Source organism: Oncorhynchus kisutch, linkage group LG8 (assembly GCF_002021735.2).
Source record: "Oncorhynchus kisutch isolate 150728-3 linkage group LG8, Okis_V2, whole genome shotgun sequence".
Classification (NCBI taxonomy): domain Eukaryota; kingdom Metazoa; phylum Chordata; class Actinopteri; order Salmoniformes; family Salmonidae; genus Oncorhynchus; species Oncorhynchus kisutch.
Window position 1 is genome coordinate 68,812,686 of NC_034181.2, and position 23,976 is coordinate 68,836,661.

General features: G+C 42.0%; 2 protein-coding genes across 7 annotated transcripts in view; both read right to left on the reverse strand.

The window, feature by feature from the left end:
* Positions 1-1,808: 1,808 nt before the first annotated feature.
* LOC109895356 (interferon regulatory factor 8) lies at positions 1,809-8,246 on the reverse strand. Of its 4 annotated transcripts, none has more exons than XM_020488987.2 (9): positions 8,059-8,246; positions 7,626-7,799; positions 5,871-6,054; positions 5,491-5,585; positions 5,141-5,249; positions 4,373-4,420; positions 3,856-4,260; positions 3,547-3,662; positions 1,809-3,000 (listed from the first exon to the last, which is right to left on the reverse strand). In XM_020488987.2, the coding sequence occupies exons 2-9, from the start codon at positions 7,797-7,799 to the stop codon at positions 2,803-2,805; spliced, it is 1,329 nt and encodes a 442-aa protein (XP_020344576.1). In that variant the 5' UTR covers positions 8,059-8,246; the 3' UTR covers positions 1,809-2,802. The 4 variants fall into 4 exon arrangements, with proteins under 4 accessions (XP_020344576.1, XP_031686895.1, XP_020344574.1 ...); XM_031831035.1 differs by having other exon boundaries at positions 5,491-5,582; positions 8,059-8,244; XM_020488985.2 differs by having other exon boundaries at positions 5,482-5,585; positions 8,059-8,244.
* A 12,915-nt stretch (positions 8,247-21,161) lies between these two features.
* Positions 21,162-23,976, reverse strand: part of dusp22a (dual specificity phosphatase 22a) — a 34,068-nt gene continuing 31,253 nt past the window's right edge. For all 3 annotated transcript variants that reach the window (XM_031831037.1, XM_031831036.1, XM_031831038.1), the window contains one exon: positions 21,162-22,525. In XM_031831037.1, the coding sequence (XP_031686897.1) occupies positions 22,453-22,525 (73 nt within the window). In that variant the 3' untranslated portion in view covers positions 21,162-22,452. The remainder of the gene's footprint in view (positions 22,526-23,976) is intronic.

The following is a 23,976-nucleotide window of genomic DNA, read 5'->3' on the forward strand; positions in this document are numbered from 1 at the left end:
AGGCCTGTTGTAAGGCAGGTTGCAGGCAATCTCAATGCTGTGCGTTACAGGGAAGACATCCTCCTCCCTCATGTGTTACCTTTCCTGCAGGCTCATCCTGACTGTTACTTTTGATTTTGACCCCCCCCTTTGTTCAGGGACACATTATTCCATTTCTGTTAGTCACATGTCTGTGGAACTTGTTCAGTTTATGTCTCAGTTGTTGAATCTTGTTATGTTCATACAAATATTTACACATGTTAAGTTTTCTGAAAACAAACGCAGTTGACAATGAGAGGACGTTTCTTTTTTTTGCTGAGTTTACATGTGTAGAGAACATTCCATTCCATTACTACTGTAGTGTCTGTATGCTACCACCACAGCTGCTGATGTTAAATGGAAGACTAGCTTCTTTATGATCATTTATTGTGGGAAGCCTCAGACACCACAAGGCAGCGTTGCAACACAGGAGACATCACACTGCAGATACTGCAACTGTGGACAGAAAACATAGGCTCGTGCTTTGTGCATAACCACACTCTATCCCCCCATAACCAACTTTTCTCATTATAACTAGGGACAGCAGTTTTTCCTGACTGCTTGATCTGACCAGGAAGTCTGGGCTCTAGTTATTATTGTCCTGGTCAGATCACATAAGTAGAGTCAATAGGCCCATTCTATTCTTCTGAATATTAGAGACACAGGGGGTTAAATTAGCCTAGTCTCAGAGAGATCTCATTTGGGGGGTAGACTTGGTTTCCGTTGACAGTTTCTGATGACTTGCAGTCAGTTCCTGCTCGTTGAAACCCTCTGGAGGGGTTCTGACAGACATGTAACACTTCTACATGTCTGTGGACCACACGCGCACACGCACACACGCAAATGTATCCGAGCCAGTACGGTTCTGGTCATCCCTGTAGTGTGAATCAGGCACAAGTCAAGTGACATAGATTACCTACACTGTTTGTGATGAGAGTGTGCGAGTACATGTGTGGCATGTTAGCAATGTTTTGTTGCTGAATTCCAAATAATTAAGTGCTGAATGACCTGAGAACTCTAATATCTGTGTGGGTGTGAAGTGGAACTGAGAGTGAGGGGGGGGGGGGGGGGGGGGGGCATGTTTGCGTTTTGTGTAGGTTGTTCTTTTGTACTTGAGTAGTTTCTCATGAATGGAGATGGGAGAGTAGCCCATTCTCTAGAAGTTAGAAATAAGAACAAATAAGGAATCCCCCACAGAGGGAGTGGGGAGATCACAATGACCTTTGTCTCTCTTCTTCTGCTCTCATCCTCCTTTCTCTCCATCAGCCATGTCTTACTCACTGGGGATGTCCTAGACACTAGTTTCCCTCCTCTACAGTAACCTCTCTAAGGTCCGTCCTCTCTATGGTTTCTGTCCAACAATAGAAAATGTTGGCTGTTGTTCCATCACTAATATACTCATTCACTCACTCAGACACCCGTGATTTCACTTGTGGGATGTAAGTTCACTTGTGGGATGCATTTGAAGGAGTTCCTTATATACTGTTGTGAGAAGCAGCGCTACTGCCATGTAACAGTCGGTGGTGGCTAGTATGGGTACACTTCTCTGGAAGATGCTTTTTTAGGCTGGCTGCAGCTTTGAAAGTATTCAATGAAATACACACACACAGAAAACATATGTAATTTTACCATTTATTCTGGCCTATGGTGTGCTGAATAGTTTTAGCTGTGGTTTTCAAGCCATCGTCAAAGTATCAATCAAAGATATGTTCAGTAAGTGATTTCATAGATATTGCAGTATAACACCTCATAAATAAAATGCTAGCCAAATGAAGAGAGTCACTGAAAAGTTTGATTTAAAAATATTTATTTAGACATTTTTACAATTAATTCAAAGAGAGTAAAACAGTGGGCAGAATACGATAGTAAAACCTATCTATATCAAATACAATCCAAGCAATCATGTTGCTGTTAAAATCTCTCGTACAGTATAAGAAAAATATGTTTCTACAGTACAAATAGAACAAATGTAAAGGGATGTTCTACATATAAAGAAAATAGGTAATCTGGTGTACTGGTACCTAAATGTCCTGCCTTCCTTTTAGTTATGCTGACCCTTTATTGTCCATGTTTAAATGTACTCTGATATGATGACTAGTATGGCGTATTGGATTGAATATCAATCAAATTTTCCCAAATAAAAAAGACATTAAAGGCAAGTGAGAAATCTGACAAAGAAATCACACAAAAGCTAGTCAATCGATAGACACACAAATTCTAATATAACATTCGACACTTCAGGGTTTATTCAATCAACTTTACTGCAGTATTAAATTAACCACATGTTGTTTAAAAATGAATAGTGATAACCTTGATGATAATAGGTTTACAAGACAGAATAGTTCAAACTACTATATTTTGAATTGTATTACATTTTAACTATTTTTCTTCTGGATTGGGGGAAACATGTGGTATACTTACTGGGGTGGTACATTTGACGAGTAAACCCTTTAATACCTTTACAGCACCATTTGTAATACGGTTGTATAGTACTTCCCTTTCTTGACACACAGTGTCTCTGTAACACCCAAGCTGCATAGCTTTGGGTCCTATCAGTTCACACCTTGCAAGTATTGGCTTTGTTCCGATCCTCTATCCCATCTCTTTCTCCATTCATCAAAGTATGCCCTTGCTGATTGGCTCTGAAGAATTGAAAAGCATTGCTGTAAGCAAGGGCTAAAACGTGTGAGAGGCTGAAGTGTAAGTTAGTGACATATTTCACCATATGTCATGTCAGTCCTTTCTTGTTATATCAATGAGGGGGAGTGAAGGAAGGTGCTCTGTTCAGGCGGTGATGGGCATGTTGTCCCTGTAGCAGGCTACCCTCTGGGGGGCAGTGTAGCTACACAGGTCCTGGTAGATCCGGGCCATCTGCTCCCCGGCATGCAGCTCGTCTGACTGGATCTCCAGGTTAGGACTGCTGTACTGGGAACGACGCATGCTCACTGCATCCAACAGCTGCTGGCAGTTCACTGGAGTGACCTGTGGCCGAGCACAGACAGAGAAAGAAGAAGAGAAGGGGAGAGAAGGAGAAGGGAAACTGTAAGCTCAGTTTGCCAGCTTCTGACAGTAGACTGGAGTGATCTGAACACAACCAGACAGGTAGAGAAGAAGAGAGGTAACTGTTAGCTCAGCTTGTATTTTTAAGGTACACTCTTAGAAAAAAAGGTGCTATCTAGAACCTTAAAGGGTTCTTCGACTGTCCCCATAGGAGAACCCTTTGAATAACCCTTTTTAGTTGCAGGTAGAACACTTTTGGTTCCAGGTAGAACCCTTTTAGGTTCCATGTGGAACCTTTTTCTAGAGGATTCTACATGGAGCCCAAAAGGGTTCTTCCTGGAAGCAAAAAGGCTTGGGGACAGCCTGAAGAACCCCTTTGGAACCCTTTTTTTCTAAGAGTGTAGTGGTGCCCTTTTGACCAAATCACCTTGAAGACTAAAGTTACCTCTATTTACTCAAACACATTCTGGGACTGTGCTGGGGGGATACCACATGTTTCAGTGATCCAGGGGATATAACCTCTGTTACCTGGACGATGATAAGTTTGGTCTTGGCTGTGCTGAGGTCATGAAGCTCCTCCCCGAAACACAGGGTCACCATGGGGTCAGGGGCGGGAATCTGGCCCTCCTGGTACAGCTGGAGAGCTGGGACAAACAAAGCAGACAGAGAAGAACTTATTACACAGACAGAGACTGCTTCATCATAACTGCACACTGATGAGTGAAGGTATGTACTCCAAAGAGTATATATCAGTCAAGAGTATATGTATTCCTGTCCTCTTCAGAGCACAACATCCTAAATCAACAACAAAAACAACATGAGTTCCTTTCTCCTCACCTTGGAAGAACCTTCCTGTGTCAAAAATCTTGACCACATCATCTCTCTCCAGTTTGCAGGGCCCCCCAGGGCTGTAGTGGGGGCCCAATCCCCCCAGCCCGCTCCAGAACACACGGCTCTGGCACAGCCTCTTGATGAAGATGCCCTCGCGGTTGGCACGGACCAGCACACCCCTCTCCAGGTGGCCCAGGAGCTTGCGGGTGACATGGCGTTGGCGCTCAACCTCGATGAGTTCAGCGGGAGGGAAACAGACGTTCTGCAGGCTGTCTGGGAGACCGTAGGGGGACCTGTGCTGGACCAAGGGAGGCTGACCCGGAGAGATACGACAGCCATCAGCATGAGATGTCACCACGCTGTCCATCAGCTTCCCACCGTAGAAGAAGTTAATGATCATCTGGGAGAAGGCTGGAAACAGAGGGAGGAAAGTGTTGAGTAAGCCACCGCATTGTCTTCTATTAAGTCTCGCAGAGGAATGTAAATAAATACATCTGTATTTAGAAATACTGAGGAAACATACCGGCATTGAAAGAACCCATCGGCGAGGGATCTTGATGCCCCGGGAAGACTGCAGGGAAATAAAAAGAAAAAGATAACTGACTTTGTGGTATAGATTTTTTTCTATTATGGAATTCAAATATTGCCTTCCTCTTACATATGCAACATGCTCGTTAAGATGCAATGATCTTGAGTGACCGTGAAAAACATCTGACCCCTCTATCATGTCATGATTTGTCATTTCATCAAAAAATACAGCCCGTCAAGCACAACAGACACGGGCGGCGTGACCAAGAAAGAAACACCTTAGTCAGCAAAGTGCTAAAGGAAATTAGCAAATCCTTCCCCCTCTAGAATCATGTAAACAAGCTTGTGTTTGAAGCCATAACTGCAAGGTAAAGTCGCAGTTTTGCATCGCTATAGATACGCAGTTATTTTTAAACAAATAAATCTCAACTCTCACAAAGGAGGAACTGTAGCCTCATGCTGTAGCCTCATAGAACATACCACAATAATGCCCACTGTGATACAGGAGACATAAACATGCAAGTTTCTCTACAAAATGTCCTCATGGAAAACAGCTAGACAGATACTTTTAACAAGGACAATATGATGAATAGGCATTTGCTAACTCTAATGAAATCGATCAGATAATTGACATTTGTTCCAGTCTTCACTGTATGAAAGTGTTTAAATGGACATGACACCACTGCATGTTGGCGATACTCCACTAGATTGGATGACACTGCTAAAGAAAAGAACCATTGACTGAGTGGAGAAGGACCCTTACCACTGACACTGCCCTGGGACCAGTACTCTGGACTGGGCTGCATCCTACAGCCATCCTCCTGGGGAGAGTGGCTCCTCTTGATGATGCCAAGGTACTCATCACTAGAAGACTGTTAATGGAATGACACGCCATGCTTTAGTCTCTAATAACCATACATATAAAAGCTGCTTTAGAAACAGAAGAGGTAATATAGTTGGTAGTGGAAGACAGAGAGACAGAAAAGGAGGGAACACTTGACAGACATTAAAACAAGAAAACAGAAAAACAGAGTGAGTGAAGTCATTGAGAAATATAGACAGAGAGAGGAAGGGAAGAAATGGATGGAAAAAAGAAAAGCACACCTGCTTCACCTCTTTGATGAGCTCCTCCAGGTGTGCAGAGCTGCAGTCCATGTCAGTACTGTCACCAGGGCTAGATGTCAAAACTGCTGCTGCACTTTTACCTGCTGGAGCAGAGGGGACAGCATGGTTGTTAGTCTTATTATCACAGCTATTCTTTCTATTTACTACGGAAAAGGCTGATGGTCAAATGTAAATCAAGTCTCAGCAGCAAGCTGTCTTTGTCCAGGTGTCTATGTTTTCAACTCTGATCAAGGCAACGTCCTGCTGCTGAAACATTAGTGACTTTTAATAAATCATTTGCATTGGTGCAATTTGACTCTACATCCATTCAATGCAGGTGTTTATAATGTTCATTATTCTAATGTCTCCATTGTGAAATATGAACTCACTCTTCTGCTCCTCCTCGGGGACAATGCGGTACACCTTGTAGGGCTCAGAGATGTCCAGCTGGGACCTGTCTCCCACCTCCTCGAAGTCGGGGCTCTTATTGAGGGCACACCGCAGCCTGGTCTTCCATGTAGCAGGCTCAGCCTTCTCCCCCTCCTTAAACTTCCCCTTAAACACCGCCCAGGCCTGCAGGGAGGGAGCAGGTACATTAGAACGACAGTCATATTAACACACATCAAAACATAACACATACCTGCTGGTGCTGTCAACAACTTGTTATATTGAAAAAGGTCTGGAACTGAATGATAGAGATGAGAAAAGTCCACGATGAAGCCATGCATAGAAGTAATTAGAACTCAACTACTTTGATAGGCAGAATACAATTAATCACATGATAAATACAGGTAGGATACGTGAAACAAAAGGTTGAATTGTAATGACATGAAACTGGGCAGGTTCTGGTTTAAATGATTTGTTAACTGTTAAGTTATAATTACATATAATTACACAAAGATATTAGATTTTCAATGTAATTTTTCTCTGCTTGTCTTATTATGACCATGGGCTCTATTTTAGCTGGCTCCAAGGAGGCGCAAGTGTCAAATGCAGATTAGTTTGCAATTTCATCATGTCAAAACTGGTACACTGGCATTTTCCAGCCATAACGCCAGTTCAGCAATTTACCTGTCTAAAATCAGCTCGCTTGCACTGAGGGGGGAAAGGTGGCAATATTTGAGGTGTGTCCTTAAAAACAAGCACAAAAGTGACAATTTCATGGAGCGCAAATGGGAAGTTTTCAGACTCACAAAAAGCAGGTTATAACGGTAACACAGCTGATAATGGCATGGATTTTGAGAGGTAGCCTATCCAGGCATGATGCACAGTGCCCATGAAAGAGAGATGTGCTTTTTATGCCAGTGAAATTCTTATTTAGAAACATAAAAAAACGATTGGTTTCATTTAGTTTAATTATATATATTTTTTCATGAGCATAGCCTAGCCTCCTAAATTATTCAGTCCTATAATGCTTTATCATGGTAGGCCTATGCTATATTTTGCGTATTGATAACGTGCCTCACACATACAATGTGATTTGCGGGAACCTAGTATTTTTTATTTTAGAAGAAGTGCGATGCGTAAAGACATGTAGGCTATAGGCTAGGCTCATTGAAGCCATTTACAACACTGTTGACCGACAACATTGCAAACATAGGCTATTGAGCTAACTCTTTTTTTTTACTGTTGCTATTACTCATTACTGTAGCCTATGCTATTTAATAAGCTGTATAAACTGTAATCCACAATGGACCAGCAGGAAATGGAGTAGATGGCAATGCAAAGATCATCAATAACCTACAGAACTTGAGACAAATGCATGCATTACGCCATGGAATGTGTTGAGCGCTTGTCACACCTACAACTTGTTAATTCATCAAAACCCAGCCCTTTCGTGCCCCTGCCAGCTATTGTGCTAATAATTAAACCAACAAAACGTAATTCACACCCGTTCTATTTGTATGCGCATACTCAACAATGAATATGTATCTTATGTGCGTTACAGGTGGTGGGAATGTTTAAATTAAACCAACAAAACGCAATTCACACCTGCTCTATTTGTAGGCGCGGGAAAAAAGTGTGTTATATGTGCCTCTCCAAAAGTCGTGCGGAAGGCTACACATATCGGTGATCTAAATATGCTCTCAAATCCACCGCTATCAACACAAATCCTCGTTTGAAATGTGTGTCAATGAACCTACCTTGAAGATAGAAGCGTCTATCTCCTGGTTGTAATCCTGCTTCCCAGCATGTTTCCAGGGGATACGGAACATAATGCGGCTGTCGTCCTCCCAGACCAGCCCCGGGTACTGGCCGCTCTGGATCTGCTCAACTAGCCACTGTTTCAGCCTCCGACCGCCCGGGTTTACTGACATCTGTAATAAACATTCACAAGACATGTCACTGTATGGGCTGAACGTTTGTTTTAATTGTATGCTTGTTTGTGATAATTAGGAACTTATTTCAAGAGAGAGCGAGGCAGATATAGAGGGAGGGGAGAGAGAGCAATAAGTAAAACAAGATAGTAATGGTTTATTATTTCAAAACAACTACCATTTTCTAATAGCCTACGTTTTATATAGGTAGAAAAGGGAACACGCTTGAATAGTTTAAACAAAGACAACTAAATCTTACCTTTTATTTTTGTATTGATAAGTATTTTAGATATCCTTCAAATAGCTTATTGAAGACTATTGTTAAACCTTAATACCAAGTCGATGTCTCAGCGTCAATAGAATAAGTCTTTACTCGTATAACAGTTTAATATCTTCTTTCAGGTGAATGAAGCATTGACTGCAAGCTGATTGGACGGATGCGTTTCATTTGTATCCAATAAGGTTTGGGAAATACTTATAGACAACCCAATCCGGAAGTCTTGTTCTTCGACGCAGTGTCACTTACAAGAAATCATCTGACAGGAGATATCGTAGGGTCTATGCCACAGTTGGCTACAGACGGCGGGGTATTGAACAATCCTGGATAATAATTAGTAAAGGACAAAGGGGATTTCACAGCGTCATAAAATACATTTTACTGTAAAGGTTGGCCCAACAGGTATTGTTCCTTCGTTACTAAAACCCCCACTTGTGCAGGTTCTACTACAGTTTAGGCTACATTCAAACATAATGTAGGCGTCGGCAGGGTAACTTTCAGGTCGGCTATGGTTGACTGATATCTATGCTGAAATAGATGCAATTATAAAGTGTTTATCATGTTACCATGTTAGTTTTTATTTCGTGAGAATAAGAGTGTCCCAAAAAAATACAACGTTTCTAATGCCAACATGCTTATTCAAAGGCCTCATACTGAAAGGACTATACACTGATTGTACAAAACATTTAGAACACCAGCTCTTTCCATGACATTTACTTACCAGGTGAATCTAAGTGAAAGCTGAAATGTGGCAAAAGGTCGCAAAGTTCAAGGGGGCCGAATACTTTCGCAAGGCACTGTACCAACACATCTTGACCACCAAAGTCCATTTGATGTCACAAAGCTTCAACCAATCACCTTCAAAATCACACACTAAGTTTATTGTCCTTCATCTGTGTTAAATTGTAGTGATTCACATGATTTCAGGACATATTCAGCAGTTCAAATCCAATTTTATTTGTCACATGCGCAGAACACAACAGTGAAATGCGTACTTACAAGCCCTTAACCAACAAGTAAAAATAAAAGTAACAAATAATTAAAGAGCAACAGTAAAATAACAATAGCGAGGCTATATACAGGGGGTACCGCTACTGAGTCAATGTGCAGGGGCACCGGTTACTTGAGATAATTGAGGTAATATGTACATGTAGTTAGAGTTATTAAAGTGACTATGCAAAGATAATAACAGAGAGCAGCAGTAGCGTAAAAGGAGAGGGGGGAGGGGCAATGCAAATAGTCTGGGTAGCCATTTGATTAGATGTTCAGGAGTGTTATGGCTTGGGGGTAGAAGCTGTTTAGAAGCCTCTTGGACCTGGACTTGACACTCCGGCACCGCTTGCCGTGCGGTAGCAGAGAGAACAGTCTATGACTAGGTTGGCTGGAGTCTTTGACAATTTTTAGGGCCTTCCTCTGACATACCTAGTATAGAGGTCCTGGATCTAAGTGAAAGCTATGACCTATTAATGATGTCACCTGTTAAATCCACTTCAATCAGTGTAGATGAAGGGGAGAAGACAGGTTGAAGAAGATTTTTAAGCCTTGAGACAAATGAGATATGGATTGTGTATGTGTGCCATTCAGAGGGTGAATGGGCAAGACAAAATATTTAAGTGCCTTTGAATGGGGTATGGTAGTAGCTGCCAGTTACACTGGTTTGAGTGTGTCAAGAACTGCAATGCTGATGGATTTTTCACACTCAACAGTTTCCCGTGTGTATCAAAAATGGTCCACCACGATTCATTTAAATTTTAAAAGCTTCTACGCAAATGTATATACACATCAGAATTAAACAACAGTTGGACTGATACTATAGCCTTCTTAGACTCAACAACTCTGAAGCAAGACAAAAAAGAATCACTAAAAACAGAGATCACCCAAGAAGAAATATTAGACACGGTTAAAACATTCACATGGAGAAAAACACCAGGAATGGATGGCTTTCCCATAGAATTCTATTCAACGTAACAGGTGTCAGTATTGGTAAACATGAATATAAACTAATCTTATTGGCAGATGATCTCTTGATATGCAGTTGCAGTCGGAAGTTTACATACACTTAGGTTGGAGTCATTCAAACTAGTTTTTCAACTAATTTCTTGTTAACAAACTATAGTTTTGGCCAGTCGGTTAGAACATCTACTTTGTGCATGACACAAGTCATTTTTCTGATAGGCTAATTGACATCGTTTGAGTCAATTGGAGGTATACCTGTGGATGTTTTTCATGGCCTACCTTCAAACTCGGGTGGCAGGGTAGCCTTTTGGTTAGAGCGTTGGACTAGTAACCGGAACCCCCGAGCTGAAATCTGTCGTTCTGTCCCTGAACAGGCAGTTAACCCACTGTTCCTAGGCCGTCATTGAAAATAAGAATTTGTTCTTAACTGACTTGCCTAGTTAAATAAAGGTAAAATAAATAAAAACTCGGTGCCTCTTTGCTTGACATCATGGGACAATTAAAAGAAATCAGCCAAGACCTCCACAAGTCTGGTTCATCTTTGGGAGCAATTTCCAAACGCCTGAAGGTACCAGGTTCATCTGTACAAACAATATTATGCATGTATAAACACCATGGGACCACGCAGCCGTCATACCGCTCAGGAAGGAGACGCGTTCTGTCTCCTCGAGATGAACGTTCTTTGGTGCGAAAAGTGGAAATCAATCCCAGAACAACAGCAAAGGACCTTGTGCAGATACTGGAGGAAACAGGTAGAAAAGTATCTATATCCACAGTAAAACGAGTCCTATATCGACATAACCTGAAAGGCCGCTCAGCAAGGAAGAAGCCACTGCTCCAAAACCGGCATAAGAAAGCCAGACTACGGTTTACAACTGCACATAGGGAGAAAGATCATACTTTTTGGAGAAATGTCCTCTGGTCTGGTGAATCAAAAATAGAACTGTTTGGCCATAATGACCATCGTTATGTTTGGGGGAAAAAGGGGGAGGCTTGTAAGCCGAAGAACACCATCCCAACCGTGAAGCACAGGAATGGCAGCATCATGTTGTGGGGGTGCTTTGCTGTAGGAGGGACTAGTGCACTTCACAAAGTATCATGAGCCAGGAAAATGATGTGGATTTATTGAAGCAACATCTCAAGACATCAGTCAGGATGTTAAAGCTTGGTCGCAAATGGGTCTTCCAAATGAACAATGACCCCATGGATACTTCCAAAGTTGTGGCAAATGGCTTAAGGACAACAAAGTCAAGTTATTGGAGAGGCCATCACAAAATCCTGACCTCAATCCTATAGAACATTTGTTGACAGAACTGAAAAAGAGTGTGCGAGCAAGGAAGCCTACAAACCTGACTCAGTTACACCAGCTCTGTCAGAAGGAATGGGCCAAAATTCACCCAACTTATTGTGGGAAGCTTGAGGAAGGCTACCCAAAACATTTGACCCAAGTCAAACAATTTAAAGGCAATGCTACCAAATACTAATTGAGTGTATGTAAACTTCTGACCCACTGGGAATGTGATGAAAGAAATAAAAGCTGAAATAAATCATTCTCTCTATTATTATTCTGACATTTCACATTCTTAAAATAAAGTGGTGATCCTAACTGACCTAAAACAGGGAATTTTTACTAGGATTAAATGTCAGGAATTGTGAAAAACTGAGTTTAAATATATTTGGCTAAGGTGTATGTAAAATTCCGACTTCAACTGTACCTGACCAATATTGAAAACTCAATGCCCCCTTTGCTAAAAATATTTACAGAATATTTGAAAATCTCAGGATATAATTTTAACACGGAAAAAAACTAAATGGAAATAGGATTTTTTTTTTAAATACTCACGATATACAGCAATACTTTAAGTTGACCACAAAAAATATAGGATACTTAATAAGTGACAACAAACTACTAATATATACAGATACATTTATTCCATTACTCAACAATATGAAAGCAGATCTAATTCAATTCAATTGTCTTCCCATAAATCTTGCAGGTAGAATAAACCACTTTAGAATGTCATGGCTGACAAAGTTTTTGTATTTATTTAACCGAAGACAGTCTTAAAAAAAGTGTACTTAGTCAAAACAGACTTTTTGGGGGAAACTAAAATGCATAGAATAAAAAGGAAAGTTTTACATCTTCCTAAATCTGAATGAAGTTGGTTTTAACCTTCCAGACTCGGTAATAAGGAAAAATGGGTACATACTAAAGATGTGCATGCTCATCCCCAGGATCTTTTCACATGTCTATTTTCAAAGGATAAAGCTAAGAACATTATCACAACATGGAAGAAAATTAAACGTATTCTTGAAGAACCAATATCACTTCTTAAAAACACAACCTTATGGAACAATCCTTGGAGAGCTTTTCAGAATTCATAGATAAATTGGTCAACATGGAAAACTTAAGGCATTGAAACCGGAATTGACTTGGTAACAGGAAATACATTTATTTCCATGACAGAATAAAAAATCCATGCAACTTAAAAGTGAGATATCACAAAATGTATATTTGAAAACTTTTGGGCATCAGAGCAACCTTGAGGGAATCTTTGAGTCAGATAAAGGATGTTCATATGATCGGGAAGATATACAAAACCTAGAGAGCAAATCCAACTGACAATCTCTTAGAAAAAAATATAAACTATTGAAACCAAGACTTTAAAAAACTGATGTTGGCATAAAATGGAAGGAAAGTTGGAGCATAATGAAATTACAGCTAACAAAAAAGTATGCTTAATCCAGTTTAAGATTATGTATAGAATGTATTATACAAGAGACAAAATTCATAAATTCTACATTATAATGGCAGAATCATGTCTTAAGTGTAAAAGGAATAATGACTCAATAATCCATGCTTTGTGGACGGAGCTAGAAAGTTGGCTGTTACAATGTAAACTTAATTTGTATCTGTCTGTATATTTCAAGACATGGCATAGTGAGATACCCGATGGCTGGGACAATTATCTTCTCATCACTCATCTTGAAAAAACGGATATAGAAAACTTGGAAATCAATCAATCCGCCATCATTAACACAATGGAAAAATGTAATGATATATTATTTAAATATTGAAAGTGCGTGGGTTACGGAGGGGGGAAAATGGTGCAGTTTCAGGCCATGTTGAAAGTGATTCGGGCACTGGAGATGGGGGTGTGTGCTAGTGGGTCTGGCCAGGTGGGATGTAGTTAATGTTTGTATGATGTTGTCATTTATGTGTATGTTTTGTATTGTTTACAAAATCTTACAAAAAAAAGAATGGTTCACCACCCAGAGGACATCCAGCCAACTGTGGGAAGCATTGGAGTCAACATGGGCCAGCATCCCTGAAGAACGCTAACGAAACCTTGTAGTCCATGCCCCGACGAATTGAGGCTGTTCTGAGGGCAAAAGGGGATGCAAGTCAATATTAGGAAGGCGTTCCTAATGTTTTGTACACTCAGTTTATATGCTAAAAATAGCCTGCCCTACAGCAGATAGCTGATTTCATCTGATTATTATTAAAACGTTATTCTACACAGGAATGGTTCAGTGGTTTCAACAGGTACTGCAGGGTTGAATACTCGTGGAGAGAGTTAACTTGTTCTGCCCAATCCTCAGTATTGTGATCACACAGCCTTAGTATGTATCATTTCGAAACTAAGAAAAGCAGTTGTGGTGGAGGTAAGGTCACATGTCCAGGGTGCGTTTTGAGGATTTGAGCCATGTCGTGGTCTGGCCTCACCTGTACGGAAAGGGGTGGAGTCTGTACGGGGGGGGGGGGGGGGGGGACTGTTTGGGGAAGCTGGGGGTGGCATGGTCTCTGGGTCAAAGAAGGACTTCTCACTGAGGGGAACAGAACACTAATTGTTACTACTGTGTCCATGCCAGCCTGGGGTGGCACAGCGAAGGCACCCTGTCTCTGACCAACCCTCCATCTCTGGGTCTTTCCCTAAAACATACACAAATAATATTTTTTTCAAACCAAGCTGCTTACCTATTGCAGATTCAGTCTTCCCAGCCTGGTGCAGGTCTACAATTTTGTTTCTGGTGTCCTTTGACAGCTCTTTGGCCATAGTGGAGTTTGGAGTGTGACTGTTTGAGGTTGTGGACAGGTGTCTTTTATACTGATTACAAGTTCAAACAGGTGCCATTAATACAGGTAACGAGTGGAGGACAGAGGAGCCTCTTACAGGTCTGTGAGAGCCAGAAATCTTGCTTGTTTGTAGGTGACCAAATACTTATTTTCCACCATAATTTGCAAATAAATTCATAAGAAATCCTACAATGTGATTTTGTCTGTCATAGTTGAAGTGTACCTATGATGACAATTACAGACCACTCTCATCTTTTTAAGTGGGAGAACTTGCACAATTGTTTGCTGACTGTAGGTACATGGTTGCAAAGGGCGTCAGTGTCTTAACAGCGCGATTTGCCAAGGCAGGATACTCTGAGCGCAGCCCAATTCAGAAATCTGGCAGTGGCTTCTGATGAAATTCAATTTTCACAGAACCGCTTGTTGCAATTTCAATGAGTCTCTCTTGTTCAGATATCGGTAAGTGGACTGGAGGCAGGGCATGAAAGGGATACCGAATCCAGTTGTTTATGTCATCCGTTTCGGGAAAGTAGCTGCGTAATTGCACACCCAACTCACTCAGGTGTTTCGCTATATCACATTTGACATTGTCCGTAAGCTTGAGTTCATTTGCATACAAAAAATTATACAATGATGGAAAGACCTGTGTGTCTTTGTTAATGTAGATTAGAAGAGCTCCAACTTCTTAATTATAGACTTAATTTTGTCCTGCACCTTGAATATAGTTGAGGAGAGTCTCTGTAATCCTAGATTCACCTGAAATGTGGCAAAAGGTCGCAAAGTTCAAGGGGGCCGAATACTTTCGCAAGGCACTGTACCAACACATCTTGACCACCAAAGTCCATTTGATGTCACAAAGCTTCAACCAATCACCTTCAAAATCACACACTAAGTTTATTGTCCTTCATCTGTGTTAAATTGTAGTGATTCACATGATTTCAGGACATATTCAGCAGTTCAAATCCAATTTTATTTGTCACATGCGCAGAACACAACAGTGAAATGCGTACTTACAAGCCCTTAACCAACAAGTAAAAATAAAAGTAACAAATAATTAAAGAGCAACAGTAAAATAACAATAGCGAGGCTATATACAGGGGGTACCGCTACTGAGTCAATGTGCAGGGGCACCGGTTACTTGAGATAATTGAGGTAATATGTACATGTAGTTAGAGTTATTAAAGTGACTATGCAAAGATAATAACAGAGAGCAGCAGTAGCGTAAAAGGAGAGGGGGGAGGGGCAATGCAAATAGTCTGGGTAGCCATTTGATTAGATGTTCAGGAGTGTTATGGCTTGGGGGTAGAAGCTGTTTAGAAGCCTCTTGGACCTGGACTTGACACTCCGGCACCGCTTGCCGTGCGGTAGCAGAGAGAACAGTCTATGACTAGGTTGGCTGGAGTCTTTGACAATTTTTAGGGCCTTCCTCTGACACACCTAGTATAGAGGTCCTGGATGGCAGAAAGCTTGGCCCCAGTGATGTACTGGGCCGTACACACTACCCTCTGTAGTGCCTTGCGGTCGGAGGCCGAGCAGTTACCATACCAAGCTGTGATGCAACCCGTCACGATGCTCTCGATGGTGAAGCTGTAGATCCTTTTGAGGATCTGAGGACCCATGCCAAATCTTTTCAGTCTCCTGAGGAGGAATAGGTTTTGTCGTGCCCTCTTCACGATTGTCTTGTGCTTGGACCATGTTAGTTTGTTGGTGATGTGGACACCAAGGAACTTGAAGCTCTCAACCTGCTCCACTTCAGCCCCGTCAATGAGAATGGGGGCATGCAACCGGGGGCAAACTACCTGCCCTCCAGGACACCTACACCACCCGATGTCACAGGAAGGCCAAAAAGATCAAGAAGGACAACAACCACCCGAGCCACTGCCTGTTCACCCCGCTATCATCCAGAAGGTGAGGTCAGTACAGGTGCATCAAAGCTGGGACCGAGAGACTGAAACACAGCTTCTATCTCAAGGCCATCAGACTGTTAAACAGCCATCACTAACATTGAGTGGCTGCTGCCAACATACGGACTCAAATCTCTAGCCACTTTAATAACTAAAAATTGGATATAATAAATGTATCACTAGTCACTTTAAACAATGGCACTTTATATCACATTTACATACTCTACATTACTCATCTCATACAGTGGGGAGAACAAGTATTTGATACACTGCTGATTTTGCAGGTTTTCCTACTTACAAAGCATGTAGAGGTCTGTAACAAAAATCCAGAAAATCACATTGTATGATTTTTAAGTAATTAATTTGCATTTTATTGCATGACATAAGTATTTGATACATCAGAAAAGCAGAACTTAATATTTGGTACAGAAACCTTTTCAATTACAGAGATCATACGTTTCCTATAGTTCTTGACCAGGTTTGCACACACTGCTGCAGGGATTTTGGCCCACTCCTCCATACAGACCTTCTCCAGATCCTTCAGGTTTTGGGACTGTCGCTGGGCAATACGGACTTTCAGCTCCCTCCAAAGATTTTCTATTGGGTTTAGGTCTGGAGACTGGCTAGGCCACTCCAGGACCTTGAGATGCTTCTTACGGAGCCACTCCTTAGTTGCCCTGGCTGTGTGTTTCGGGACGATGTCGTGCTGGAAGACCCAGCCATGACCCATCTTCAATGCTCTTACTGAGGGAAGGAGGTTGTTGGCCAAGATCTCGCGATACATGGCCCTATCCATCCTCCCCTCAATACGGTGCAGTCGTCCTGTCCCCTTTGCAGAAAAGCATCCCCAAAGAATGATGTTTCCACCTCCATGCTTCACTGTTGGGATGATTTTCTTGGGGTTGTACTCATCCTTCTTCTTCCTCCAAACACGGCGAGTTCAGACCAAAAAGCTCTATTTTTGTCTCATCAGACCACATGACCTCGTCCCATTCCTCCTCTGGATCATCCAGATGGTCATTGGCAAACTTCAGACGGGCCTGGACATGCGCTGGTTTGAGCAGGGGGACCTTGCGTGTGCTGCAGGATTTTAATCCATGACGCCGTAGTGTGTTACTAATGGTTTTCTTTGAGACTGTGGTCCCAGCTCTCTTCAGGTCATTGACCAGGTCCTGCCGTGTAGTTCTGGGCTGATCCCTCATCTTCCTCATGATCATTGATAACCCACGAGGTGAGATCTTGCATGGAGCCCCAGACTGAGGGTGATTGACCGTCATCTTGAACTTCTTCCATTTTCAAATAATTGCGCCAACAGTTGTTGCCTTCTCACCAAGCTGCTTGCCTATTGTCCTGTAGCCCATCCCAGCCTTGTGCAGGTCTACAATTTCATCCCTGATGTCCTTACACAGCTCTCTGGTCTTGGCCATTGTGGAGAGGTTGGAGTCTATTTGATTGAGTGTGTGGACAGGTGTCTTTTATACAAGGAAACGAGTTCAAACAGGTGCAGTTAATACAGGTAATGAGTGGAGAACAGGAGGGCTTCTTAAAGAAAAACTAACAGGTCTGTGAGAGCTGGAATTCTTACTGGTTGGTAGGTGATCAAATACTTATATCATGCAATAAAATGCAAATTAATTACTTAAAAATCATACAATGTGATTTTCTGGATTTTTGTTTTAGATTCTGTCTCTCACAGTTGAAGTGTACCTATGATAAAAATTACAGACCTCTACATGCTTTGTAAGTAGGAAAACCTGCAAAATCGGCAGTGTATCAAATACTTGTTCTCCCCACTATGTATATACTGTACTCTATACCATCTACTGCATCTTGCCTATGCAGTTCAGCCATCGCTCATCCATATTTATATGTACATATTCTTATTAATTCCTTGTTGTTGTGAAATTGTTAGATATTACTGCATGGTCGGAACTAGAAGCACAAGCATTTCACGACACTCACATTAACATCTGCTAACCATGTGTTTGTGACCAATAACATTTTTATTTGCTCAGTCCTCCTTCACTCCACAATCATCCCCTTTGTCCTGATCACGTTGAGGGAGAGGTTGTAGGTTCCCTCTGTTGTCTGTTGGGTAGTGAATTGCAAAGCAAACACTCAACCATGAGCCCCAGGGCACTTTCAAAAGAACTCTGGGACAAAGTTGTGGAAAGGCACAGATCAGGGGATGGGTATAAAAATATTTAAAATGCCTTGAATATCCCTTGAAGCATAGACAAGACGATTATTAAGAAGTGGAAGGTGTATGGCACCATCATGACAGTGCCTGGATCAGGCTGTCCCTACAAACTTGATGACTGAGCAAGTAGGAGACTAATCAGAGAGGATACCAACAGTCCAATGGCAACTTTGAAAGAGCTACAGGCTTTTTATTTTGATTTCACCTTTATTTAACCAGGTAGGCAAGTTGAGAACAAGTTCTCATTTACAATTGCGACCTAGTCAAGATAAAGCAAAGCAGTTCGACAGGTACAACAACACAGAGTTACACATGGAGTAAAACAAACATACAGTCAGTAATACAGTAGAAAAATAAGTCTATATACAATGTGAGCAAATGAGGTTGGATAAGGAAGGTAAAGGAAAAAAAGACCATGGTGGCGAAGTAAATACAATATAGCAAGTAAAACAAAAAAAATACTAAATATACACTGGAATGGTAGATTTGCAGTGGAAGAATGTGCAAAGTAGAGAAATAATGAGGGTGCAAAGGAGCAAAATAAATAAATAAATACAGTAGGGGGAGAGGTAGTTGTTTGGGCTAAATTATAGATGGGATATGTACAGGTGCAGTAATCTGTGAGCTGCTCTGACAGCAGGTGCATAAAAGCTAGTGAGGGAGATATGTGTTTCCAGTTTCAGAGATTTGATAGCCAAGACTGGGCAAAGTGTGCATGTGGCAACAATATCCCAAGCAAAGCCATTACTCAAGAAAGCCCACCTTGAATCCCATTTGAAGTATATAAAAAAACACTTGGGAGATTCTGTAACCGTGTGGCCAAAATGTTTGTGGTCTGACAAAACTAAAATGAAACTATTTGGCCTAAATGTAAAGCGTTACGTTTGGCGCAAACCCAACACATCAGCCAAAGTACACTATCCCTAATGTGAAGCATGGTGGTGGCAGCATCATGTTATGGGGATGTTTATCGTCAGGGACTGATCAGGATAGAAGGTAAAATTAACAGAGCAATGTACAGAAAAGGTGTGATGAATGAAGACATCCACTACAACCATCCTCTACAACCATTCATGCAACAACAAAAAATAGAATTACAATATAGGTGTACTGTCTGTAATAAAATTAAATGAAACAAATTAAATCAATGCTAATATAACATGACGTTTAGCACGCATTAATTTGCATCAAGCCTGTCTTGAGTGTTTGGCCATAAATTCCCATCCACGTCACAGTCAATGTCCCCATTGTTCATGCACCACGGGAAAAATATTTTCGCATGGCGAATCCAAGCTTGACATTTGGTCTGCATTGATGTCATAACATGCCTCATCCATGGCCAGGAGGGTGTCACGCTCATGGGGATGTGATAAAGGAATGTATATGTTTAAAGTAATGACTAAAGAATTCCATCCTGAAACATATAATACTATAATTCTAATAATGTATGTGTGTGTGTGTGTGTGTGTAAGAGGGAGAAAACAGAGGCTCCTGACAACAGGAGGGCCTGTTGTTTATCACTTCCAAGGTGTCTCTAATCTAGGGAGGAGAGAACGTCGAGAAACTGCCAAGGCTGGTAGAAAAGTGATAAACCTGTGTGTGTGTGTGTGTGTGTGTGTGTGTGTGTGTGTGTGTGCGTAGAGGGGGTTATAAAGACTGTTCAAATTCTGATTGACTTTAGAGCTCTCATGAATAAACTACAACGAACCTTTTGCAGAACACCTAATTCTTATTAATCCTAGCTTTACAACCTAGGGGAAATTGGTGAAAGCTATAGTGATTATTATCATCATCGGGATTGAAAATTCTCGTGACATGATGTCATTGTTTTCCTCAATGGCCTGCTTTATTTCAGACAGTCGTATGTCATTCCTGGCCCTCACCATTTCCACCACTGCCCACTCCTGCTGGTCGGTCAGCACACGGCCACCACCTCTTCTGTCAAGTCTGACTGTAGAACAGAGTACACTGTCAATAGATCATACTGGAAGAATACTGGAACATTTTATGTGAATTTACATGCATTACAATGCCATTTACTGTACATGTAATGACAAAGCATAGTTCATATCCTGTAGACTTACCGCTTTTCTTGGCGAAATGTTCTCATTATCAAATTGACAGTTGATCTTTTCAGATTGGGGTGAACTAATTTGGCAGCTTCTGCCATGGTAAGGCCTCTGTTTGCCACATGGTCAATGACGATGGCCCGGGCTTCATTAGACAACAGTTCTCTGACGGGGCCCATGCCCAGGTCTTTGACCTCTTAATGTTTTAAAAAACAGCCTTTTTGAGGATATGTTTTGAGTTGTGAAATGTTATCACACACTTGCGAAACTAGTACCAAAGCGATTAAAAATCAGCGTTTCCCAAACAGCTCTAAAGCACTGACACAACCAAGTGTGAAAAAAGTTCAAGGGGGTGTAGACTTTCAATAGGCACTGTACATGAAGGCAGGGTAAAGTGACTCGTCATCAGCATAGATAATAAGAACATAAACAACATAGTAGCAGCAGCATATGACGTGTAGAAGTGTATGCGTGTGTGTGCGCGCGCGTGTGAGGGTTTTGTGTGAGAGTGACAGTGTAGTGTGTGTGTGTGTGAGAGAGTGTGTGTATATATAGTCTTGTGAGTGTGCATAGAGTCAGGGTCAGTGTGGATAGTTAATTAGTGGTTACCTGGATTATGAAGTAGTCTTGTGGCTATTTAGCAGTATTATGGCATGGGGATAGAAGCTGTTGCAGAGCCTCTTGGTCCAAGAGCTGATGCTCCAGTACCATACACTTTCAAGCACAAGCTCTCTCTCTCTCGCACACACACATGTACGTGTCGACACACACACACACACACACACACACACAAATTAGTTTAGTTATGATTTGATAATACTTCGGTTTGTAGCCAGCCTTAAAATTGCTGTAAGGTTGTTTCAGTCTCAATATGCTGCTTTGGCTTCATAATAATATTTATTAGCATATATTTCTTGGCAAACAATGAAAGTGTACATTTGAATATTAATAAAGCAGATACATGCACTATGATACAACAGAATTTGTACCACTAAACATTTAACAAAGATCTTAAAAATTCCCTAAAAATACAATTATATTTATAACTTACGATAAATTGATAAGCAAATTTCCAAAGAAGATTTACGGTAGATTTTAGGAAGACCCCATATTATGACTTTGGGCTGTGATGATCCTTCATTTTACTAGCTGGAACGAGGCATTCATTTTCTATGGCAAAGCTGCTGTTATATAAAGCTTTATCACATGCAGCTATACAGTAGCTGGATCAGTTTAAATTAGGGCGGAGAGCATCTTATGTTCATTCATATGTCCATTCAACCCTCAACACCAATCAGATCTTCCATCTAACCAGCGGACTGCATTTAACATGATGTAATCATGGTACCATGTAATAACATATTGATAAACATATTAATAATAATTTATTATAATGTAATGTTAGGTGTAGGACTTTTTCCTGATCATGTGACCTAACCAGGTCCTAGTTGTAGGTCTTAGGCAGATGATTACGAAAAAAAACAGCTAGTCCTACAATTCTTTATCTGTTTGGCCTTAAAAGTTGATCCGTTGGGTTTAGAGATGAGTTGAGGCGAGGTTATAGGACAGGTGAAGCCTCATGGTAGTATGTGGCTGTAAGGTCAAGGTGTTGAGGTGTGGAGGTGTTTGGACTAAGGCTTCAGTGAGCATCAGAGCTCCTGATCAGGCTGCACTAAGGTCAGTTCAGTGGTGAAGGTGACAAGGGACATGGGAGGTAGTGCAGTGGTGAGAGAGTCAGTTAGCCAATGCCCCCAAAATACCCCTATGCACTTGGGACCTGTAAGTAGTAAATAGTTACAGGCAATAGGGTGACAATTCCACCTAGTCTATCAGAGGGCAGGGTGGAGCTATTCCCATATTGCTTAGGACTAGGGTCTGGAGAATGTCTTGGTCAAGAGAAACCCCTGGCCCTACTTACACCCATCCGATCCTTTCAGATCTAAGTGCCTAGGGGTGATTTTGGGACTGGGCCATTGTGTCACTCTCCAGGCAGGCCTGAGCTGGAGGTTGGTGGGACCAGGGAGACTCGAGGCCCCTTGGCTCATCTGTTGCCCCCAGAGCCGTTGTAGGCATTGTAGGGTAGAGGGTAGACACTGGAGGCCTGGTTCATCCAGCCCTGGTCCCCTCCTCTCCTCTGGTTCTCCTGCTGCTGCTGCTCTATGTACTGGTTCAGCAGCACTCCCACCTGCTCCTGGTCCTTAAAGGGACTGGGGCGGAAACTGGCCCGCAGCCACGCCCGGTACTGGAGAGAAGACAGACAGAAAAGACCATGTTCGATGGTTCAGCTCAATTAGTGTTCTATGGTCCTCCAAGGGTGGGATGTCAGAGCAGAGTGTTCTGGTGTCAGAGCAGAGTGTTCTGGTGTCAGAGCAGAGTGTTCTGGTGTCAGAGCAGAGTGTTCTGGTGTCAGAGCAGAGTGTTCTGGTGTCAGAGCAGAGTGTTCTGGTGTCAGAGCAGAGTGTTCTGGTGTCAGAGCAGAGTGTTCTGGTGTCAGAGCAGAGTGTTCTGGTGTCAGAGCAGAGTGTTCTGGTGTCAGAGCAGAGTGTTCTGGTGTCAGAGCAGAGAGTTCTGGTGTCAGAGCAGAGTGTTCTGGTGTCAAAGCAGAGTGTTCTGGTGTCAAAGCAGAGTGTTCTGGTGTCAGAGCAGAGTGTTCTGGTGTCAGAGGAGATTTTCTATTGTGGTGTAGTTTACCACACTTTCTCTTGGTTTATTTTCCTTCCTAGTAGATGGTGATAGATGTAGATAGTGGAAGCTACATAGTGGAAGCTACAATCTAAGCAATCTATCTCTAGATCAATCTCTGTGTGTGGTCGGCAAACGGACGGCAGACATTCCTGAAAATGAGGGACTTTCCTCGGCAGCTCAGAGAGCCATAAGAGGTCCAACAGCTATGACCCCAACACACTCACTCTGGCTTTAACAACATTGCTTCTGGGCTTGATCCCAACTTGGCCCAGTGTCTGTGTTTTCTGGGTTTAACGGTACATGGGGATTAGTCCTGGTGAGAGGGCCTCGAGGAGGCAGCATGGGTTGGGTGGGAAACCCCTGGCAGAAGTCCCAGGTCTTTAGCCCAGCGGTCAGTGGGCCCACATAGGGACCAGTGAGAGCTGAGGAAGGGGTGGGGAAAGCTAGCTCTGAATCAGAGCTTTACCAGGAACCTGCCTCCACTTCTGTCACTTCTCCTCTGACATTTCTGCTTACACAGGGCTCTCAAGCAAAAACAGATCTAGGACCAGCTTAGATTGTAGTGACTGTGCAGGTGATGTCTCCCAATTCCTTTGAAGCTTGTAGAAAAGTACACTTTACAAAAAAGGACTTATGAGAATTGCAATTGGTTCAGAACAGGGCAGCACGGCTGGCCCTTGTATGTACACAGAGAACTAATATTAATAATATGCATGTCAAAACACAACTTATGGAACAGCGGGGACTGTGAAGCAACACAAACATAGGCACAGACACATGCATACACATACACACAATAGCATATGCACTATATACACACATGGATTTTGTACTGTATATACGTGGTAGTGGTGGAGTAGGAACCTGATGGCACACAGTCTGTGAATGTATTGTAAAGTTTGTATAATTGTATAAACTGCCTTAATTTTGCTGGACCCCAGGAAGAGTAGTTGCTGCCAAGGCAGCAGCTAATGGGGATCCATAATAAATCCAAATACACCAGAAATT